At 42.9% G+C, this 23155-nt stretch overlaps 1 protein-coding gene across 4 annotated transcripts; it reads right to left on the bottom strand.

Annotated features, from left to right (window-relative positions):
- Window positions 1-1924: 1924 nt before the first annotated feature.
- LOC128491928 (LON peptidase N-terminal domain and RING finger protein 1-like) lies at window positions 1925-16389 on the bottom strand. 4 transcript variants are annotated; one of them, XR_008354048.1, is made up of 4 exons: window positions 15715-16389; window positions 7012-7170; window positions 2913-2998; window positions 1925-2112 (listed from the first exon to the last, which is right to left on the bottom strand). XR_008354048.1 is itself a non-coding variant. In XM_053464320.1 (2 exons), exons 1-2 carry the CDS (start codon window positions 16019-16021, stop codon window positions 2069-2071), a joined length of 351 nt encoding a protein of 116 aa, XP_053320295.1. In that variant the 5' UTR covers window positions 16022-16388; the 3' UTR covers window positions 1925-2068. The 4 variants fall into 4 exon arrangements, 2 of the variants coding, with proteins under 2 accessions (XP_053320295.1, XP_053320296.1); XR_008354047.1 differs by lacking the exon at window positions 2913-2998 and having other exon boundaries at window positions 15715-16385; XM_053464320.1 differs by lacking the exons at window positions 2913-2998; window positions 7012-7170 and having other exon boundaries at window positions 15715-16388.
- Between the last annotated feature and the right edge of the window lie 6766 nt (window positions 16390-23155).

Genomic DNA, 23155 nt, shown 5'->3' with positions numbered 1-23155 from the left:
GACGGCCATTCCTTTTCTTTTTGGATTTATGGGGTGGGGGGTGGGGTGACTTGCACTTAAATTAGCCAGACTATGCCGGCTCTGTGGGGATAAGTGGTAAAAATTGCCTGGAACCTCATCTCAAACCGTCTTAATTATGGGTATCATATGTACATTGACAACTATTACTGAAGTGTCCCTTTACTCGGAAATATTTATTTGGAACCGTGGCCTGTGGGACTGAACAAAAACAACTGCCTCCAAAGGTAAGCCACAGAGAAGTGGTAGGGTCTGCTGGAAAATAAAATGACATGTGGAAGAACAGTAGCTTTTACTGCCCCTCTCGCCCATCGCTGTATCGGAAGTTGCTTTCAAAACTACAACCCACAGTGCTATTTATTTGGTGATCACAAGGACCAACAAAGACTCCCTAACAAGCCCGGGTTATCCAGTTGCAATTTGTTAGCTGCAATAAATTACCTGTACCTGAGCTTTACGTCTTTAATGTCAACAAAGTCCCTGGAATAAACATCTGCTGCCGATCTAAGAGATAGAATTACTCCAAAAACTTTGCCTGAAAAGTCCTCGGATATGCAATAAAGTCTCTATATTCCTCCTGGAACAATTTGGCAGTTTTCAAAATAATATAAAAAATATTTCAATAATTTCCAAAAATAATTTGTTTCTTTGTGTAGTGATTTTTCTTTACACTAGATGGCGATGGAAGACCAATAAATTATTCAGCCAGGGATTTTTTTTAACTATTTAATTGTTGTGGTATCTTTACTCAACAATTGTACATCAGGTTTGTTATGTTTCCTTCTGCGTGATGATTATACCTAAAAATATGCAGATTTTAAATATAAAAGTTTTCCTGGACCTGAGAGCAAGTTGGCAACCCCAAAAAAGATTCTATACACAAAGGTGGGGAACTGGTTCAATGAAGGGTAAAATAAACAATGGGTGGGGGTAGCAAATTACCCTATACCGCCATATCCCATATCCCACTATTGTGTGACTGCCCGATGAATACGGGCAACCGCACACTCCAAAACTGTAATAATGTTACTTGCAGCCACACATATCCTGCTGATCTCTGCACAAATGTTATTTGGTGGCCTTCAAGTGCCAGAGCCAGTTGGTCATCCTCAGTCAAGCCCTGTTTAGGTGGCCAAGATTTTGTGACCATTACCGCCCGCTTCCGCAATGTGTGTGTTCCACTCCCACCCGCTCCTGCAACATATGTGTCCAATCCCACCCGCTCCCGCAACATATGTGTCCAATCCCGCCTGCTCCCGCAACATATGTGTCCAATCCCGCCTGCTCCCGCAACATATGTGGTCAATCACACCCACTCCCTTACCTGTACTGCAGATTTTCTGTGCAGTCCCGCAAGGCTGCCTTCATGTTGCTCCCTTACAGTGTCTCTTCTCTTGTTCCACCCAGGAGCTGAGCAGAGTCATGTGACATGACGTAAAATCACGTGACTCCGCTGGCTTCCTTTTGCGGAATAAGAGAATAGATGTTGTGAGGGAGCAACGCGAAGGCAGCCTTGCAGGAGTGCGCGGGATTACTGGGACCCGCAGGTACAGTGTCTGACCGCCCGCAGCGCCCGAAAGACCACCCGAGTCTGCTGTTTGTAGCTATTCACCAACAGAAGACTCGTCAGGAGAGTTGTGGTTTCAGCTCCTTGATTTCACAAACTTCCCTCTGATACATTGTGAAATGCCTTTATGTATGGAAATGTTTCCATAACCCCCCCCCCTGTTTTCTATATTGAGCCCCCATGTTATTTCCTGATAGATCCCTCAGTCTTTTTTTGATAGATCATTTGTACCAGCATTTGTGCTGCTCCATTTTCAGCCCTAGGCTGTAGACGATTGTATAGAGTGTATATATACAAGTACTCAGTATATTTCATAAGATATTGGATTACTTCAACAAGTTTGTTTAAGGTTTTATTCTGAAAACCCATGACCTTTAAGTAAAGATCAGTATATACATTGCAGACCATTTACAAACACACATGCAGAAGAGCATTAATAAGTATAATGGAGGTTTGTTAAATGCATGTTCCAGCAACATTGTATCACTTTTGTTCTTCTAATGCTTGTCTTTTTTCTTCTTTCCTCCCTGTAAGATATTTAGAAAGAAAAAGAAATACTTAACATCAGAAATTCATATAAATATAAATCACACAAAATAAGTGACAAGTGAGGTCTTAAAAGCTTTTGTTACTTTATATGTATTTCTATTTCAGCTTAATAAAGTGTATCAACTGACTAAAGGCTCCATTTTCTCTTGGAATAATACAGCTATATCATTTTTTTTCTTACTGCATGACTTTACTTCTATGTTGACCCAAACATTATGTCACGTTACCGCTCCGTCATAGAAACCCCGGCACATTGCGCAGATGTCCACCAGCTGACAGGGACAAGGATCCAGGTCCCCTGTAGTGCTGCGGGGATCTGGATCTTACTCTTATTTGAGGTTGGATTATAAAACGAGGGGTATTTTTCAGAGCATTTCCCTTTAATCGCTTTAATCCTATTTCCCATTAAGACATACTTGCCAGGGGCTGGTAATTGACTCTAAAAAATGAAAAATATACAATATACAAAAATCTTTATGTATTAGTTATTGGCAGGGCTGGATTAAGATCATCGTGGGTCTGGTGCTGAGGATTTTAGTGGGCCTTTTTATAGAAATAAATACAATAGACTCTTAGAATCTTAACTCCTCAGCATCCATGTGTACTGGATAAGATGACATCAGTGCTAGGCAGATAATATATGATAGAATCTAATGTGATGGGATCGGGAGTACATCAGTACACTAAAAAAGTCATCATACACAGGATGCCTGAAGTCACTAATCAATTTTAATAAAATATGCAGATTGAAATAGAGTAAATAACACAATAAATTTACTTCTCTGATTTTTGGGCCTCTCACGGATTTTTGGGCCTGGAAAGGTTTGTCCTCTGAAGTGATCTACAAAGGAGGGTGCTTTATCTCTGAAATGGTAAAAATTAAATAGTTAAATTTATTTCTACAGTGCCAGGAAACAGATGACCAAACACACACACCAGGACAGGCTCTGCCACATCAACAACCAAAACATCAGGATGGGCTCTGCCACATTGACACCCAAAAACACACACACCAGGACAGGCTCTGCCACACCAACACCCAAACACACCAGGACATGCTCTGCCACCCCGACACACACACCAGGACATGTTCTGCCACACCGACAAACACACCAGGACAGGCTCTGCCACACCAGCACCCAAGCACACACACCAGGACAGGCTCTTCCACATCTACACCCAGATGCACACACACACACCAGGGTAGGCTCTGCCACACGGGGACACACATCAGGACAGGCTCTGCCACACCAACACCCAAACACACACACCAGGACATTGACACCCAAACACACACACACCAGGACAGGCTCTTCCACATCGACACCCAAACACACACACACCAGGACAGGCTCTGTCACACATCTAGATGGGCTAAGCTACAACAATAAAAACAATGTTTTTCCCCCACACTTCTTTGTCATTGACCCCCCCTTTTAAGTATTGATGTATGTAATGGTCCCAGCTGCCCCTTGTGTATTGATGCTGCCAGCACAGATAAAATGATGCCCCATACTGCAGGTTTGGTCAGCAATATGTAAAAATTATACGTGTCCTGTAAAACAAGGCCAATTTGGTCACCCTAATGCCCCCACACCCTTGCTGAAATTTCAAGCAATGAGAGAATGTGTAAAAAAGTTACTTGGTGCCATTTAATGGAGTACAGGAGGAATGAGATTATTTAAAAGTTCAATTATTGAAGGTAACAGAAAGTTTTATTAGGCTGGTCAGTAAGAGCAAAAATTAAAGAAAACACTGTGATACTCTGCAAAAGTGGCCAGAATAGTAAAAAACAAGAAGCATTTAGTAAATACAAAGACAAGCAAAGTTAGGAAGACAGACAGATCTATAAGATTAGGCAGAAAGAGGAAAAGCATGTTATAAGAGCTGCCAGAGCACATGCAGAAGAGAGAATTGTTCTGTTAATAAAAAGGGCCAGGGCTTCTTTGGTGGAGCACTGGAAGGTCATGTGATGCTGGTGCTCTGTCATAGAAGCCACTGGCTGCCAGAGAGAAGGATTCAGGTCCCCTGCAGCGCTGCGGGGAATCTGGATCTTAGTCTTGTAGTCAGATCTCTATTTGAGGTTTGATTATAACGAATATAAGACGAGGGATATTTTTCAGACCATTTACTCTTTTTTGTCATATTTACATGTTAATATAAAACAATTTGAGTAAACACAAAATGCAGCTTTTAAATCATTATTTTATTTATTGAAGGTAAAGAGTTCATCAAAACCTTTTTTACTCATGTGAAAAAATAATGCCATTACTGGTTGCCATCCTTTGCGCAAAAAGTACAATCAAACATTTGCAATAAATAGCAATATTATTATTAATATTGGTGACTCTTCTTGGTAGAGTTGTCTTAATTCAGCCACATTGGAAGGTTTTTCGAGCATTACCTACGGATTTAAGTCAGGACTTTGACTTGGTAGCACCGAACCTTCATTTTGTTTATTTTGAGCCATTAAGAGGTGGACTTGCATATGTGCTTCGGATCATGGTCCTGCTGCATAACCAACTGCACTTGTGCTTTAGGTCACAAACTGATGACTGGACATTCTCCTTCAGGATTTTCTGGTAGAGAGCAAAATTCATGGCGTCATCAATTATGGGAAGTCGCCCAGGTCTTGAAACAGCAAAGCAGTCCCAGGCCACCACACTACCACCACCACCACCGTGTTAGACTGTTGGTATGATGTTATGGAATGCTGTGTTAAGATTTACTTCAGATTTACCAGGAAGCATGTCTTTCAAAAAAATTCCACTTTAGACTCATCAGTCCACAGAATATTATCCCAAAAGTCTTGAGGATCATCAAGATGTAGTTTGGCAAATGTCAGACAAGAGTTTGTGTTCTTTTTGTTCGTTTTCTCCATTTGTAGATAATGGCTCTCACAGTGCTTTGCTGGAGTCCCAGAGTCTTAGAAATTGCTTTGGATGATTCCCAGTTGTTTCTTCTTTGCGCTTGAGTTTCTTCAGATTGTGGCATCATGTGCTGCTTTCTAAGACCTTTAAGCCTACATCACTTTGCAAAAAACATTCTATTTAATTGATATTTAGATTCAACAGGGCTGGCAGTAATCATGTCTGGGGGTGTCTAGTGAAATTGAACCCAATTATCATTTAAATTTGGTTAATTAATTGATTCAATAAGTAAGGGGGCAATTACTTTTTCACATAGTGCCAGGTTGGGCAGCATTTTCCTCCCATACATAAAATCTTCATTTCAAAACTGCATTTTGTGTTTTACTGGAGTTATCTTTATTTAATATTAAAATTAGTTTGATGATCTGATACATTTCAATGTGACAAATATGCAAAAGCCAGAAAAAATGGGAAAGAGTGGAAATACTTTTTCACAGTACAATGTATATGTACGCATATTTATTTTTTACTACGTGTGCATCTACGTAGCGCTTTACAGTATAACAAAAGGGGAGGTACAATAAGTGCAGTCATATAATATGTGACGTTGTCTAAAGACATTTTGATTGCGGTACGATAAGTATTAGTCCCTGTCCCATCCAGAGCCGGCCTTAGGTGTTCTGGCGCCCTGTGCGGACTACTCCTCTGGCGCCAGGGCCGGCCCTATAATGGGGCAGACTGGGGCAATTGCCCCAGGCGGCACTTTAGAAGGGGCGGCACTTTGCCGCCCCAAGCGCTTTTTTTTTTTGTTTTTTTTTGAAGCGGAGGAGAGAGAGAGGGGCACCGAGTGGTTTTCGCTTACCCGCTCGGCGCCCCTCTCTCTCTCTCTCCTCTGCGGCGAGTCTCCCTGTTCGGTCCCGGTGCCGGCTTGTAATGCAGAGCGCCGGAAGTGACGTCAATTTCCGGCGCTCAGCATTACAAGCCGGCACCGTGGCAGAGCAGGGAGACTCGCCGCAGGACTGTTTAAAGGTAAGTACCGGGGGGGGGCGGCGTTTTAAACTTCGCCCCAGGCGGCGTTAAGTCTTCGGCCGGCCCTGTCTGGCGCCCCCCCATCCCAAAAAAGAAAGGAATAAAAACTTGTAAAAAAAACTCCCCTTCTCACTATCTATCCCCCTGTATCACTATCTACCACCTCTGCCCCTTCTCACTGACCCCCACTCTTCTCACTGAGCCCCACTTCTGCCCCTTCCCCTTACTTACCTTGTTGAGTCCACCGGTGGGAGCGTGAGGCGTCTGTCTTCCCGTGGTGCGCACTTCACAGCTGAATGCCGGAATATTCTGTCGCTCAGCATAAAACGCAGCACCGCGATGGAGTCACGGAGCGTGAGGGGCGCCGAGCGGTTGCTGAAAACTTCACAAGAAACCGCTCAGCACCCCTGCCCGGGACATAAATGAAAACATTGTTGGTTTTTTTTGTTTGTTTTAACTTTATTTAACATCATGCATGTAAAATAAAGTTAAAAAAAACTTTATTTAACATGGAGGATGTGAAATAAAGTTAAAAAAAACCCCGATGTTTTAATTTAGGTACAGAGGGGGCGGCAGCGGACCCAGCGGCAGCGGCGTCGGACCCTGCGGCAGTGGCGGCGGACCCCGCAGCGGCACCCCCTGGAGTGTGTTGCCCTGTGCGGTCGCACACCCCAAAGGCCGGCCCTGGTCCCATTATTAGCTGTCCCACTGTGTCAGTCCCTCCACTAGCTCTGCATACCCTCTGAAACTAAATTTAAAATGTGGCCCTTTACCTATAGCTTGCTCTGACTCTTTCTCCTGGCTCACATTGTATTGATGCCATCAGATGTATCTCAACATTTCAATCTTATGCCCCCTGAGCCAGAGGTAAGTTATGAATTTGGTTCCTACTGTTTGTGATTTTCGTATGTCTCTTGGTAAGGTAAACCTGCAGTATTTCAATGGCTATATCCCAATCATACCAAAACGTAACGTTACCTTCACATTCGCTATTGTGTCACATGAATCAATGGATGCAGCTTTTAGAGGAGCTATGAGGGTAGCGGCGTCTGGACTGGACGACTTCAAGTAATGAGAGACCTCGTCTAACAGCTCTTCAGGAGATGAAGGCACCGGAAAACCAAGATCTTCAAGCAGCTATATGGAGGAAAATTCAGCCAGTGTTTAATATGTTGCGCCTACAACATAATTACATTGAATGTTACATGTGTCGATATTCAACGTACTCTACTCAATATACTTTTGTAACTAAATATACATACAGTTTTGAAATAATTCTTGAATGATAATAAATTATTATTAATTGTTGCTATGGCAATAGAATTGTTTAATTCCCAATGTATGTAGTCCATTATGGCTACGGTTCTCAATGCCAATGTAGAGTTCTTCTGTGTATGTCCAGGCATGAAGGGTCTTTTTTGTGGCCCCTAGTGGGTGGGGGTCCGACCTACTTATACATTGCGGGTATTTTCTTACATTACATTGGGACCTACTTTCATTGGAGGACACCATATTTTCTGGAGTGACAGCTGGCATTCTTCTGGTCCAGGCAGAGCTGTAGCAAGGGTGAGGCGAGTGAGGCACTCGCCTTGGGCGCACCTGCGAGGGGGCGCACAGCCGCCCAATCAGAAGCTGCAGGTCTGCTTGGGGAGATCACGGACAGTGGCATTTCTATATGGGAGAGGGCGACCGGAAAGGCCCCCTCCCCTGTGCCGGTCTTCAGGGGACTGCACGATTGTGCTCTCCCCATACAGCCCTGCTCATCAGGCACCCCCGTTGGCAGTGCGCACCCAGGCACCATCAGCACTGGTCTGGGGTGGAGGTGCCCAATGAGCAGGGCTGGTTGGGGATATCACAATCCCCCTCAAACCGGCCCAACATTTGACAGACCTCACGCTCCCTATTCAGACCTCGTCTTCCGTTCTCCCTAACCACTATGCGACGGCAAATGATGCAGAGCTCCGGGATATGATGTCAAGCAGAGGCCTGGAGTGACAGACCTCGAGCTCCCACCACAGGATGGAAGATGAGAAAAGTAATAGATGGGAGAAAGGGCTGTGTATAGATGTGTGTTCGTAAGCTGGTGTGTGTGAGGGCTGTGTATATGTGTGTGTTTGTAAGCTGGTGTGTGTGTAAGTGCTGTGTATGTGTGTGTGTTTGTAAGCTGGTGTGTGTGTATGGGCAGTGTGTGTGTATGTGTATGGGCAATATGTGTGTGTGTGTGTATGAGCAGTGTGTGTGTGTATGAGCAGTGTGTATGGGCAGTGTGTGTGGGCAGTGTGTGTGTGTGTATGGGTAGTGTGTGTGTGTATGGGCAGCATGTGTGTGTCTGTGTGAATAGGCAGTGTGTGTGTGTGTGTGTATGGGCAGTGTGTGTGTGTGTGTATGGGCAGTGTAGGTATTTCTGTGTTTGTAAGCTGGTGTGTGTGTATATGTGTGTGTGTAAATGTAGGGGAGTGTGAGGGCAGTGTATGTGTATACACGTGTTAAAGGGAAGGTGTGTGTGCGTGTGTAAGGGCAGTGTAGGTATTTGTATGTTTGTAAGCTGGTGTATGTGTCTATGCATATTAAAGGGCAGGTGTGTGTGTAAGGGCAGTCGCGTGTAAGGGCAGTGTATGTGTGTGTGTTTATGGGCAGTCGTGTGTAAGGGCAGTGTATGCGTATATGTGTGTTTATGGGCAGTTGTGTGTAAGGGCAGTGTATGCGTATATGCGTGATAATGAACAGGTGTGTGTAAAGGCAACGTGTATGTGTATTTGTGTGTTTATGGACAGGTGTGTGTAAGGGCAGTGTAAATAAAACAACCTCTGTAAAAAAAAAAAAATAGCTAGGGGGTGCAATTTTCCATTGTTGCCTCGGGTGCAAAAGGGCCTAGCTCCGGCTCTTGGTCCAGGTGCCACAGAAGGGCACCATCTGTCACCCAGAAATGTTGAAGTAGGTCTGATCGCACATACTACATGTAGCACTATATGTGTCTCATAGACAGAACCCAGTGACTCCCTCTTGGATGTTCGGGAAAGTGTCACCAGACTGCTTTGAAGTATTCAGTAGCTACCAACAGCACTCAGGTTAAAGATCTCGCTAATTACTTATCATTAAATGCTGCTTATTACTCAAACCGTGTCATAAGCATTCAAACAAAGAAAAGGAATCCCAGCACTCCAAACAGCTTCCAGTCTCTAGGACACTTTATTAAGCGAAAACAAACAAAAGCAACGTTTCGGCCAAACAGGGCCTTTGTCAAGCTGTCATAAGCAGACACACAGCGTTCACAGGTGCTCCCCGATCCACCCAGAACTGGTTTACGTTCCTCCTACTCCACAGGTAGCTATGATTTTAGATAATCTGCTATTGGACAGAACATAAAAAAACCTAACATGGCAAACATTCGTAAATCTAAATATGTCAGCGTCCTCAGAGCAGGGTGAGAGACAAGGAACGTTCCCTCTCTCACCCAAACGTCCAATTTTGCACCAAAGAATGAATGAGCCCCATAATTCTTGTAAGAGCCTAGCTGGGAACTCTTAAGGTTTGACCCGGAGTCCAGTGGCGGAACTACCGGGGTCGGAGGGGTCGCGACTGCGACCGGGCCCCGGCGCCCAAGCCAAGGGGCCGCCCGAAATCTTTTTTCCGTTTTTGTTTTTTTTTTAAATAAGGCAGGGGCGTCCAACATGCGGCCCGAGACCTCGAGGTGCGGCCCGCGTAAGATCGGCAGCCAGGGCAACCGATCTTACGCGAGCCGAACCTCAAGCCCTGCTACTTACTTGTGGGAGGGTCTTCTGGACTGCACAGAGGAAGCGGAGTTCACGTGACATCCTACTTCCTCTGTGCTTTAGCAGAGAAGGCAGAGGGAGGCCGCGCCCCCTGCTGAAGTCTGTAAGCGGCATCGAGGAGCTGCAGTGCAGGTAAGGGGGTGGGGAGGGTGTTTGAATGAGTGTGTGTGATTGAGGGAATGAATCTGTGAATGAATGATTATATGAATAAATGAGTGTGTGTGTGTGATAGCATGGGTGTGTAAGTGCTGGAACCTAGGCATGATGGGACTGTGATTGCTGTTAGCAATCACACTCCTATCATGCCAAGTCAGCCAGTACATGCTGAAACCTGGCCAGCTGCCCCCCTTGTGTATTGATGCTGCCAGCAGTATGGGGTCTGCACTTACAGCCACCCTGTACCAGCATGTACTGGCTGACTTGGCATGATAGGGGTGTGATTGCTAACAGCAATCACAGTCCCATAATGCCTAGGTTCCAGTATTTACTGGATGGATGTGTAAGTGCTGGAACCTAGGCATGATGGGACTGTGATTGCTGTTAGCAATCACACTCCTATCATGCCAAGTCAGCCAGTACATGCTGAAACCTGGCTAGCTGCCCCCCTTGTGTATTGATGCTGCCAGCAGTATGGGGTCTGCACATCACTTACAGCCACCCTGTACCAGCGTGTATTGGCTGACTTGGCATGATAGGAGTGTGATTGCTAACAGCAATCACAGTCCCATCATGCCTAGGTTCCAGCATTTACTGGATGGATGTGTAAGTGCTGGAACCTAGGCATGATGGGACTGTGACTACTGTTAGCAATCACACTCCTATAATGCCAAGTCAGCTAGTACATGCTGAAACCTAGCTATCTGCCCTCCTTGTGTAGTGATGCTGCCAGCAGTATGGGGTCTGCACATCACTTACAGCCACCCTGTACCAGCATGTACTGGCTGACTTGGCATGATAGGAGTGTGATTGCTAACAGCAATCACAGCGAGCACAGTCCCATCATGCCTAGGTACCAGCATTTACTGGTTACCTGGGTTGCCTGCATTTACTGGTTGCCAAGTCATATTGCTAATTTTGTCCAGTTGTGTGTTACCTACTTTTATTAAAAATGTGAGTTTTTATTATTATTTTTAAAGGTGGGGGTCATTTTCGGTTTTGGCTAAGTGAACCCTGAATGTTTTGGTCCAGAATTTTCATTTTAGTTCATCCCTAGAATAAATCTAGGGAATCCTGAATTTGTAGTCGCAAAACTTTCTAGGCCCACAAATCAGTGAGAGGAAGAGTAAAGGCTTTGTGTCATTTTACTTTATTTTAATCTGCATATTTTATTAAAGGCCATATTTTTTGTCACAGTGAAAAATGAGTGCGGCCCGCGCACGTATACAATTCTGATGAAGTGGCCCACTGCAGAAAAAACTTGGACACCCCTGGATTATGCCCTTTGTACATGCGCCCCTTTTTCTTTGATTTTTTACAGATATGATTCAATATGTAAATTGAATTTGTTGAAAAAAAATTGTTGGGTAAAAATCATGTTTTTTTGGGGGGGGGTGAGGGGGTGAGGGGGCCCTTAACAGATTCTCGCACCCGGGCCCTGAGGCGTCTAGTTACGCCCCTGCCGGAGTCCGTGGTTTGTTGCCCAAATATCAGCGTCTCCGGATGAAGGAGTAAAATCTCCAGATCACACGGTCTGGAACTGACTCTGTCCTATTCTACACTGCTGTGATCATACATAAGACCCCTACTTGGTGCTTTTGATACCAGTATGTTATGGATGATATCCCTGCTTGAATGCAGGTGACTCAGTTAAGCGCATCTTTAACCCCTTGACTGCTAACGACGGCATGGTGCCGTCGCTAGCAGTCCCAGTCAGGTGCTAACGACGGCACCATGCCGTCGCTAGCACTCTCCTACCTTGATGGGGGTCTGTGGACCCCCATCACCACCTACCCCGGCGATCTGCCCCTCATTTTGAAGGGCATCACTGGGACCACCCGATCCGGCCGGTGACGTCGCGCGTAATGACGCGATGACGTCACCGCGCAACTTTATTGAAAACTGACAATTGTCAGTTTTCACGGTATGGGGGCATGCTGCTTAGATGCCTGTATCTCAGGCATCTGAGCAGCTACAGACCCCCAACATATACCGTTGGAAAGGTAATCGCCTCACCTTTCCAACGGTATAATGCTTGTAAAGAAAGAATAAAAAATATTATGTTAAAAAAATAAAAATGTACAAAAAAAGTAAAAAAAATGATTTTGATCAGATAAATAAAGATCAAAATTGCCTAGAGACCCCCAAATTAAATTATCTAAACATAAACTGGTTTAACTTTAAAAAAAAAAAAAAAAGTTTAAGTATTCTAGCTAAATGATCACTGTGGTAGCCAATGTTACCACAGCGATCATACAGCTATAAAAAGTCACATTCCCTTTTTAAAAATGTCCGATACTAAATTTTAACCCCATGATCCCTTTGATCATGGGGTTAAATTTAGCCAATGGCAGAGGAAGGCAATTTTTGAAATCCAGATAAACTGCAAAAATCAGCCGTATAGCCTGTAGTACGTAAGTTAACCATGTCATCCCTGGAGCCCTTTGCATTTTTACTGCAAAACTTATTTTTGTCCCCCTTTTTTTTTCTCCCTTTACGATCATCTCTTTGGGATTGTAAGGGGAAAGAATGGTGTGTGCTTCTGCGAGTGAATGTATGGAAAGTATGGTGTGTGCTTCTGCGAGTGAATGGAGATATGAAAAGCGTGTGAATGGTCAGTAATTAGAGTTGAAGCCTTGAGGTGGCATTACTGCTCACGTAAGAAGTTAAATTATGGCACAAAAAGTACATATTTTCAAAAACTACACCCCTCGGCGCATCAAATGAGGGGCTGCGTGTGTTTCTAGGACAAACCTGGAGTGCGCAAAGACACAAATGAACATGTCGCTATGGTTAGAAAAAACATTTTCTAGCCAAAGCGACATATTCCATCATTATCTGTGAACTTAACTTTTGTCCTAGAAATCCATGTAACCCCTCATTTGAAGCTCCAAGGGGTGTAGTTTCTTGAAATGTATACTTTATGTACCCTAATTTAACTTCCCAGATGTCTAGACCACCTTAACTTCAGATATGGCAGATTGGAGAATCTTGTTAAAACATCTTGTCTTAAAACATTTAGGGGTGATGGCTGCATTTAGACAGCTCTAGACAGCTGGGAAGTTAAATTATGGTACATAAAATATATATTTTCAGAAACTACACCCCTTGGCGCATCAAATGAGGGGCTGCATGTGTTTCTAGGACAAACCTGGAGTGCGGAAGACATAAATGAACTTGTCGCTTTTAATTTTATTTATTTTTTATTTTTATTTGTGTGATATTCACTTATTTGTTGTGCAAGTCAGATTTGTTATACAAATACAAATAAGACCTCATTTGCTGCGGCTGGGGGTGTAGTTTCTAAAAATATATAGTTTTGTTGGCATATTTTAACATCCCAGGCAGCTAGAGCTGTTTAATTGACGGCAGCCATGCATTAAATTTAAAGATGAATTTTGTGATAGTCTAATAAAGGTAACTTTTAGCAATAAAATATTAGAAAAACACAGTCTACTGTTCTCAATGTCTGTTTATTTTAGACCGGTTACCTACTACAAATATTTAGCAACACAGGTTTTGATATTAGAGTTTAGAAAAATAACATTACAAACTAGTTTTTACTGAGTTGGAAGTGAAAAATTACACTTTTTTCCCATTTTTGGTTGTATTTTGCAAACCTTATGAGACATACACATATAAAAATGGTATATTTGGAATCTGCTGGGTGTGCTGAAAAAAACAATATATGGTTTGTATAGTTTATTCCCAAGAAATTTACTTGAAACACGTTTAAACGTGAGATGCACCAAAATGCCGAAAACTAGCTTAGCACCAGGGTGTGAAATGGCTTAGCAGCCAAGGGGTTAAAAAAAATGACAAGTCTTACAATTTGGCAAATCACTCCAAAGAATCTTCTTGACGTGCTATTAAAGGGTTAATACCTAAATAGTTGCAGTCAGCTGACTAAAGAAGCTCCCCAAGGTATGCCTAACCGGCACTGATGTCACGTCTGATGGTTCAACTGACCTGAGGCTATCAGAGATGAGTCCAGTCTTGGACATGCGCCTCTACCTCCGTCATTCCCCCTCTCCATCTAAGAAGGTTCTGCACTTTAATGCATTGCTGGGCTCTGGGCAGACATTTCAATACCTGAAAGACCCTCTAAGCCCAATCTAATGGTAGGAGGGCACAGATCAACCACCAGTACAAATATTTTAAGTAACAAAAAAGGTTTTTAGGTTCCATTCTCAGGATGGCGTCCTACATAGACACGTAATAGTGTGACGGCGGCAGGCACCTAACACGCTGCCACTAGCGTAATGTCCTTAACCCCTTCATTCCCCTATAGACGTACCAGGACGTCCAAAAAACGCCCACAAAGAAACCCCTATGGACGTCCCGGTACGTTCAGCCCTTCGTGCAGCGTCAGGGACACATCCCTGCCGCTGCACGGGAGACCAGGCTGTCGTTTGACAGCCTGGACTCCCCCCTGGCAGCAGAAGCCGGCATCGCCGGCTTTCTGCTGCCCGATCTCCCGTAACAGCTACCGGCATGAAAGCCGGTAAGCTGTTACGGTTGAAAGTGCCCGATCACGCGATCGCACAGTTGCAAACGGTCATCGGAGGACAGGATATCCCCTGTGGGGATATCCTGCCCTCCGATGAGGCACAGAGACGCTGCGATCTCTATGCAGGTCTGTGAGGACCTGCATAGAGATCACAGTGTGATCGGTGCAGGGGGATCGCGGGGAGGGGAGTGAGAAACCATCTCTCTCACTCCCCCTCCCGTCCTGTAAGAGAAAAGCAGAAAAAAAAAAGTTAATTCATTTAAAAAATAATATTAAAAAAATCATTAAAATAATAATATAAATACTAATAAAAAAAATTATAATGTGAGCTGTGATGTCATTGTGACATCACTGGCATGTTCAGGAGGTCCCTAGGAGGACCTCTAACCATTTCTGTGTAAAAATAATATATAAAAAATAAAAAAAATGTAAAAAAAAATTAAAATTAAAAAAAAAATTAAAAAAAAAAATATATAAAAAAAGATAAAAAAAATTATTAAAAAACCTTACTTCCCATTGCCCTAGCATAACATCTAGCGAGTATAACCCTTCTGCCTCCGTTCACAACCCCCAAACCCGTTAAGCCATAGGCATAAAAATTATACAAAATTGTACACCTTATAGTATGCTCCCTGGTGCTGGGAAAGTCTGGAAAATCTATATAAATTAGGTATTTCTGAAATCAGGACACCTGAATTAATAAAATTGGAGCGGATTTTCCATCACTTTACCTAATTTTGTGAGGATTCAGAGGGAAAATTTAAAAAAAAAATTTAAAAAAAAAATCTTCGCTAGTTTTTACTAAATTTCTCATTCTAAATTTTCAGCTAATCATCCAACTATGGTATCAAACGAAAGCTCGTTTATATATAGTTTATATGGGTACACTATTCACAGGAAAAGAGAATCATCGCTAAACCGACATACCCCAAAAATGGCAAAATTGCTCTGGGCTTTGAGGTACCAAAAACCCCTGGGATTGAAGGGGTTAATGTATGATGGCGCTATATATACAACAATAAATAATAATAATAATCATACAACAGGCCATTAAAATACAGAAACGCATTGATGATGATCACTGTCCACAATTTTACAGAAACTCGATATGCGCTGGCTATGGATGAGTTAATCCCGGTATATAATAGCAATGATCATATATAATGTGATATATGATCTACTCTTATATCATCATGAGGATCACATATAGACACTTAAATGGCACCTCCTACAGAAACTCACCCATCGCAACTCCTCTGGAGGCCACTTTTGCTGCCTCTTCGTGGTCCTGGAGTGAGAGCAGATCGCGCAGGTCGCTTCTCACCCTGTTCAGTCTGGTTTCGCTCTGCAGGCACTTCTCCAGCAAGTTGCATAAAAGGGTGTTACATTTCAGCTCCTGGGCACCCCTGGGCTTCAGCTTCTGCTTGCAAACGTGGCACCTGTCCACTGCTGGCCCCCGCAAGCACCTTTTGCAGAAAGACTGGCCGCATCTTACAGTTACAGGGTCCCAGAGGGCCTGCTGGCAGGAGAGGCAGTTAAAGACATCCATGGGTCACAGGAGGGTAACTCTCCACCCAAGAACAATAAAGCCGAGAGCATAAAACAGCACAGGGCGGGTAATCAGAGGCTCATATTATACAAAGTCTATAACCTCCTCCGCACAGCAGCTGATGAGGGGAGTCCTTGCCCCGGCATCAGTGACAGCGAGCAGCTGATCAGAGTCCTATAGGTGGGGAGAAGAGATGTCACGGAGCTCCTCTTCTGACGGGGTTAGATCCTTATGGATGGGCGGGCAGACCCCGCTTGGCACGGAGCGGATCCGGACTCCGGCGGAGACAAAGTGGGAAGAAGAAGAAGCACAAAGAGCCCCTGACAGAACATGTGCGGCAACATTACATAAAGTGTGTGCTCACGTGACCGGCAGGGGTGGCCTCCCATTGGCTGTCTCTGGGCTGCCCTCCCTTGTTGTGAAACAGCCCATGTTTTTGGTTTCATAAGGGCTGCGATGAGGAGGGGGGCAGGCGCAGGCTGTTTACATGTGTGTGGGGAAGCCAAACATGTGCAGGTGTTACAGGAACATGTATGTATACAGTGCACTCTGGGAGAATATATATATATATATATGTATATATATATATATATATATATATATATATATATATATATACATACATAATATACATATAAATGCCAGATTATTCTTAACGGATTTTTCGGTTTTTCAAAATCAACGCTTTTCAGCCCATCTAGCCTGTACATTATTCCTGATGTAGAGACTCAGAATTTAATCAGTCGTTGGTCTTGTCTGAGAATCATGACCTTTATGTCGTGCATGCTTAAATCCCTTCAATGTATTAATATCTACCACTTCTGATGGGAGGCTGTTCCATTTATCTACTGCCCATTCAGTAAAGTATCTCACTTGGTCCTTGTAATTCTTTTATATTCAAGCTTATGCCCGTTGCATTTATGTTTAAACACTCCAGCCATCGCATGCACTTTAACCCCTTCAATCCCAGGGGTTTTTCGTACCTCAAAGCCCGGAGCAATTTTGCCATTTTTGCGGTATGTCGGTTCTGCGATTATTCTCTGTTCCTGTGACTAGTGTACCTATGTAAACTATATATTGTTTTTTCAAGGAGAGATAGAGCTTTTGTTTGATACCATAATTGGATGATTAGCTGTAAATTTAGAATGAGAAATTTAGTAAAAACTAGCGAAGATTCTAAAAGAAAACTATTTTTTTTACATTTTCCCTCTGAATCCTCACAAAATTAGGTAAAGTGATATCAATTCAAGTTTGAAGTGACATCAATTCAAGTTTATCAATTCAGGTGTCCTGATTTCAGAAATACCTAATTTATATAGATTTTCCAGACTTTCCCAGCACCAGGGAGCATACTATAAGGTGTACAATTTTGTATAATTTTTATGCCTATGGCTTAACGGGTTTGGGGGTTGTGAATGGGGGCAGGAGGGTTATACTGGCTAGATGTTATGCTAGGGCAATGGGAAGTAAGGTTTTTTCATTATTTTTTTATATATATTTTTTTTACTTTTTGTATTTTAATTTTTTTTACATTTTTATTGTATTTTTTATATATTTTTTTTTTACACAGAAATGGTTAGAGGTCCTCCTAGGGACCTCCTGAACATGCCAGTGATGTCACAATGACATCACAGCTCTCGTTATAATTTTTTTTAGTATTATTTATATTATTATTTAAATTTTTTAATATTATTTTAAATAATGAATTAACGTGTTTTTTTCCCCAGCTTTTCTGTTTCAGGACGGGAGGGGGAGTGAGAGAGATGGTTTCTCACTCCCCTCCCCGCGATCCCCCTGCACCGATCACACTGTGATCTCTATGCAGGTCCTCACAGACGTGCATAGAGATCGCAGCCGGAAGCTGTTACAGGAGATCGGACAGCAGAAAGCCGGCTTCTGCTGTCAGTGGGGAGTCCAGGCTGTCAAACGACAGCCTGATCTCCCGTGCAGCGGCAGGGATGTGTCCCTGGCGCTGCAAGAAGGGCTGGACGTACCGGGACGTCCATAGGGGTTTCTTAATAGGCGTTTTTTGGACGTCCCGGTACGTCTATAGGGGATTGAAGGGGTTAATGTGTATGAAACCTGCGGGGTGCACATAATTTGTCATAGTGTCCCCTTTTAGATGCATTAGCAGAATCACCCCATATGTATCTGCCCTTTCCCTGCCCAGCAGTTATTTTCAGTGCAAGAGGTGTGCTCGGCCAAATGCGTCTCCCTATCCAGCTTCAGCACCGGCGTGGCTTTCATAAACCCCCCTATGCGCATGCGCAGAAAGAGCTCCTATTGATTTCAATGGGATTTGTTTTGAGCAACTGATTGGCTGCTTGAAGGAAAACGTCTGTGAGTTCTCTCAAGTAAAACATTATATACAATTATTTTATTTGCTGTAAGTAAAAAGCATACAGTTGTTTTAGTGACTTCGAGACGTGACTAGGTCCGCTTGCCCTGGGTTAGGATGAACCATGAGCTTTTATCACCCCTCCTGAATGATTGATCATCCTTGACCACCAGAGACCCCCAAACAGCCCTCCACCTCTTATGTAGGGGTGGTAAAGGAACAGTACCAAATTCTAAGAAGTTTTGATGAGCTTTATTTTGTTGCGCTCTAAATCCACAAGAGGGAATAGTGGATACAGTTCACACAATTTACATTTTTATTGAGTGTATAAAAGGATTTAGTTTGATAGATATCAAAAATATGTAAGCTAGAAAGAAAAAATACAGTATTTGGGGACTGCACCCTAATAGACAATAGAAATAATGTGATTGTTAAAAAATATCTATATAACTGTTTGTTTTCGTAATTATAAGATCAATAAAATGTTCAACATGCTATACTTTGCGACTGGAGCAAGAAAGTCAAAGGGAGATCACGTTGTGATGTCACACTAGTCACCCCTAGTAACTGCTGCAACATTCTGTTTGTGCTCAGTCACATCTCAGTCTCTGACAGATCTTCACACCTACACCCTTGGAGCTGATACTCGTCTTCACAGCACAGAAATCCTTGGATATGGGTGAGAGCTTGGAGGTTTACTACTTAAAATCTGACTTTTAGATTTGGGGGTTGTAGTTAGAGAGGTTTTTGTTGTATAGTACTACTACTCATGTGCCATTTGCTGAAGCCTCGTGTCTCAACAAAGGTTATGAACATCCATTCTATTCTTCATAATTTTGGGCTTCTAAAGATCTTCTGATGGATTAGCCAAGTGACTCGTGTAACATTTGTTATAGAATGGGAATTGTATCTATTTCATTGTTGCTGACCTTGAAATTTGGGGGTTCTAGCTAAGGAGGGACCACATGATTAGAACCACATCTCGTGTACCATTTGCTGGAGACTGGTGACTCTGCAAAGGCTTACAAGATCATTTTCATTTCTGCTGCCCACGAGCTTTGGGTGTTCTAGCTAAGGAGGTCCTAATTGATTAGAGCAGCAATTAGTGTACCATTTCTTGGAGACTAATGCAGCTACAAAATGGATCAAAAACCATTAGGTTTGGTGGTTCTAACTAAGGAGGTTATAACTAGACTTGGATGCCAGCATGGAACAGGAATGTCATAGAGAGATCAGGTTGTGATGTCACAGTAGTCACCCCTAGTAACTGCTGCAACATTATTTTTGTGATCAGTCACATCTGAGTCTCTGACGGGAAATTTCCCGGTGGGACGGCAGGTCCGTGGGCTGGGCGGCCAGCAGACTAACACTGAAGACGGCATTGGAGACCTCCCCCGGCGCCTGGGGCGGGCTGGCAGGGGGGCAATTGTCCCCCCAGGCTGCCCCGAATCTAATCTAAGCGGCCGCTGGGTGCTGATGCGGCCGGCCGGTGCTACTATAATACTTTTTTTTTTTACTTTATATGGCAAGCCGATCCAGCTTGCCATATTACATTTTAAAAAAAGTGTTAAAGTTGCTCCGGCCGGCGGCATCAGCACGCATCGGCCGTTTCGATTACATTCCCAGCAACCTGATGGCTGCATAGTGATGGGAGCTGCGTGAAGGGTGAAAGCTCCGCCCCCTCGCACTCAGACTGCTGCAGCACCGGATGTCGAGTCAGTGACATCCTGTCAGGATAGAGAAGAGAACAGTGTGCAGCTACCAGAGGATGGAAGTCAAGAGAAGTAGAAGGGGGGGACAGAGTGGCAAGCCTGGGGGCAGATGTGCATAACTCGGGGTTGGATTGGCAAATAAAAGGAAATAAAAACCAAACATGTCTCATAGCTTTTATTAAATATGAAAAAAATATAGTCTACATGAATTAATAAAGAAATAAAAGTTTCTTACCAGAATATCGTGAAGAATAATGTGATCAGTGTTTTGTTCCACTGAATAAAATGGAACTTTTTCATCTAAAAATGTTCGCAGTAGCAAATGTTTTGATCCCATTATGTCTAATGTATTTAATTTATTAGGGCCTTTTAACACTTTTGCTTTCTGGCATTTTAATACAAAAAATGTGATAAAAAGAATGGCAAATAGTGTGACTCGGGTATGTATAAGGTGTGTGTGTGGGTATAAGAGCTTGAACGTGAGATAAACTATATCGGGGCTGGTCTCCAAATTTTTCCAGGGCTGCTTTTCAGTCCCAGTCCGGCCCTGCTTCACAGCACAGAAATCCTTGGATATGGGTGAGAGCTTGGAGGTTTACTACTTAAAATCTGACTTTTAGATTTGGGGGTTCTAGTCAGAGAGGTTTTTGTTGTATAGTACTACTACTCCTGTGCCATTTGCTGAGGCCTCGTGTCTCAACAAAGGGGATGGACATCGATTCTATTCTTCATAATTTTGGGCTTCTAAAGAGCTTCTGATGGATTAGCCAAGTGACTCATGTAACATTTCTTATAGAATGGGAATTGTATCTAGATCTATTTCATTGTTGCTGACCTTGAAATTTGGGGGTTCTAGCTAAGGAGGGTCCTCATGGTTAGAACCACATCTTGTGTACCATTTGCTGGAGACTGGGGACTCTGCAAAGGGTTTCAAGCTAAGGAGGTCCTAATTTATTAAAGCAGCAATTAGTGTACCATTTCTTGGAGGCTAATGCAACTACAAAATTGATCAAAAACCTTCTCCACCCTAATAGACAATAGGAATAATGTGATTGTTAAAGTAATATCTAAGTAACTATTTGTTTTTGTAATTATCAGATTAATAATATGTTCAAAATGCTATACTTTGCGACTGGAGCAAGAATGTCAAAGAGAGAACACGTTGTGATGTCACAGTAGTCACCACTAGTAACTGCTGCAATATTCTATTTGTGATCAGTCACATCTGAGTCTCTTGACAGATCTTCAAACCTACACCCTTGGAGCTGATACTCGTCTTCCCAGCACAGAAATCCTTGGATATGGGTGAGAGCTTGGAGGTTTACTACTTAAAATCTGACTTTTAGATTTGGGGGTTGTAGTTAGAGAGGTTTTAGTTGTATAGTACTACTACTCCTAAGCCATTTGCTGAAGCCTCGTGTCTCAACAAAGGGTATGAAGATCCATTCTGTTCTTCATAATTTTGGACTTCTAAAGCTTTTGATGGATTAGCCAAGCGACTCATGTAACATTTATTATAGACTGGGAATTGTATCTAAATCTATTCCATTGTTGCTGACCTTGAAATTTGGGGGCTCTAGCTAAGGAGGGTCCACATGATTAGAACCACATGTCGTGTACCATTTGCTGGAGACTGGTGACTCTGCAAAGGGTTTCAAGATCATTTTCATTTCTGCTGCCCACGAGCTTTGGGTGTTCTAGCTAAGGAGGTCCTAATTGATTAGAGCAGTAATTAGTGTACCATTTCATGGAGACTAATGCAGCTACAAAATGGATCAAAAACCATTAGGTTTGGTGGTTCTAACTAAGGAGGTTATAACTAGACTTGGGTGCCAGCATGGAACAGGAATGTCATAGAGAGAACACGTTGTGATGTCACAGTAGTCACCCCTAGTAACTGCTGCAAAATTATTTTTGTGATCAGTCACATCTGAGTCCCTGACAGATCTTCACACCTACACCCTTGGAGCTGATACTCGTCTTCACAGCACAGAAATCCTTGGATATGGGTGAGAGCTTGGAGGTTTACTACTTGAAATCTGACTTTTAGATTTGGGGGTTGTAGTTAGAGAGGTTTTAGTTGTATAGTACTACTACTCCTGTGCCATTTGCTGAAGCCTCGTGTCTCAACAAAGGTTATGAACATCCATTCTATTCTTCATAATTTTGGGCTTCTAAAGAGCTTCTCATGGATTAGCCAAGCAACTCCTGTAACATTTGTTATAGACTGGGAATTGTATCTTGATCTATTTGATTGTTGCTGGCCTTGAAATTTGGGGGTTCTAGCTAAGGAGGGTCCTCATGGTTAGAACCACATCTCGTGTAACATTTGCTGGAGACTGGTGACTCTGCAAAGGGTTTCAAGATCATTTTCATTTCTGCTGGCCTTGGGCTTTGGGTGTTTTAGCTAAGGAGGTCCTAATTGATTAGAGCAGCAATTAGTGTACCATTTCTTGGAGACTAATGCAACTAAAAAATTGATCAAAAACCTTCTCCACCCTAATAGACAATAGAAATAATGTGCTTGTTAAAAAATATCTAAATAACTATTTGTTTTTGTAATTATCAGATTAATAATATGTTCAACATGCTATACTTTGCGACTGGAGCAAGAATGTCAAAGAGAGATCACGTCACAGAAGACACCAAAAGTAGCTGTTGCAACAGTCTCTGGCAGATCTTCACACCTACACCCTTGGAGCTGATACTCATTTTCACAGCACAGAAATCCTTGGATATGGGTGAGAGCTTGGAGGTTTACTACTTAAAATCTGACTTTTAGATTTGGGGGTTGTAGTTAGAGAGTTAGAGAGTTTTAGTTGTATAGTACTACTACTCCTGTGCCATATGCTGGGTATAAACATCCATTCTGTTCTTCATAATTTTGGGTTTCTAAAGAGCTTCTGACATTAAGAAGCAATCTCAAGATGTGTGTCTCGTAGGAGCAGCAACCAATGGACCATTTTTGAGAATACTGCTGCCTTTCAAAGGGCATCAAGTTTCATTCAGTTGTTGCTGACGTTACGATCAAGGGATTCTAGCTAAAGAGCTGGTGAATGACTAGAACACTTACTTGTGTACCAT

Source organism: Spea bombifrons, chromosome 4 (genome assembly GCF_027358695.1).
Source record: "Spea bombifrons isolate aSpeBom1 chromosome 4, aSpeBom1.2.pri, whole genome shotgun sequence".
NCBI classification, from domain to species: domain Eukaryota; kingdom Metazoa; phylum Chordata; class Amphibia; order Anura; family Pelobatidae; genus Spea; species Spea bombifrons.
Note: the sequence above shows the minus strand (reverse complement) of the source record. Positions and strands in the feature narration are given on the sequence as shown.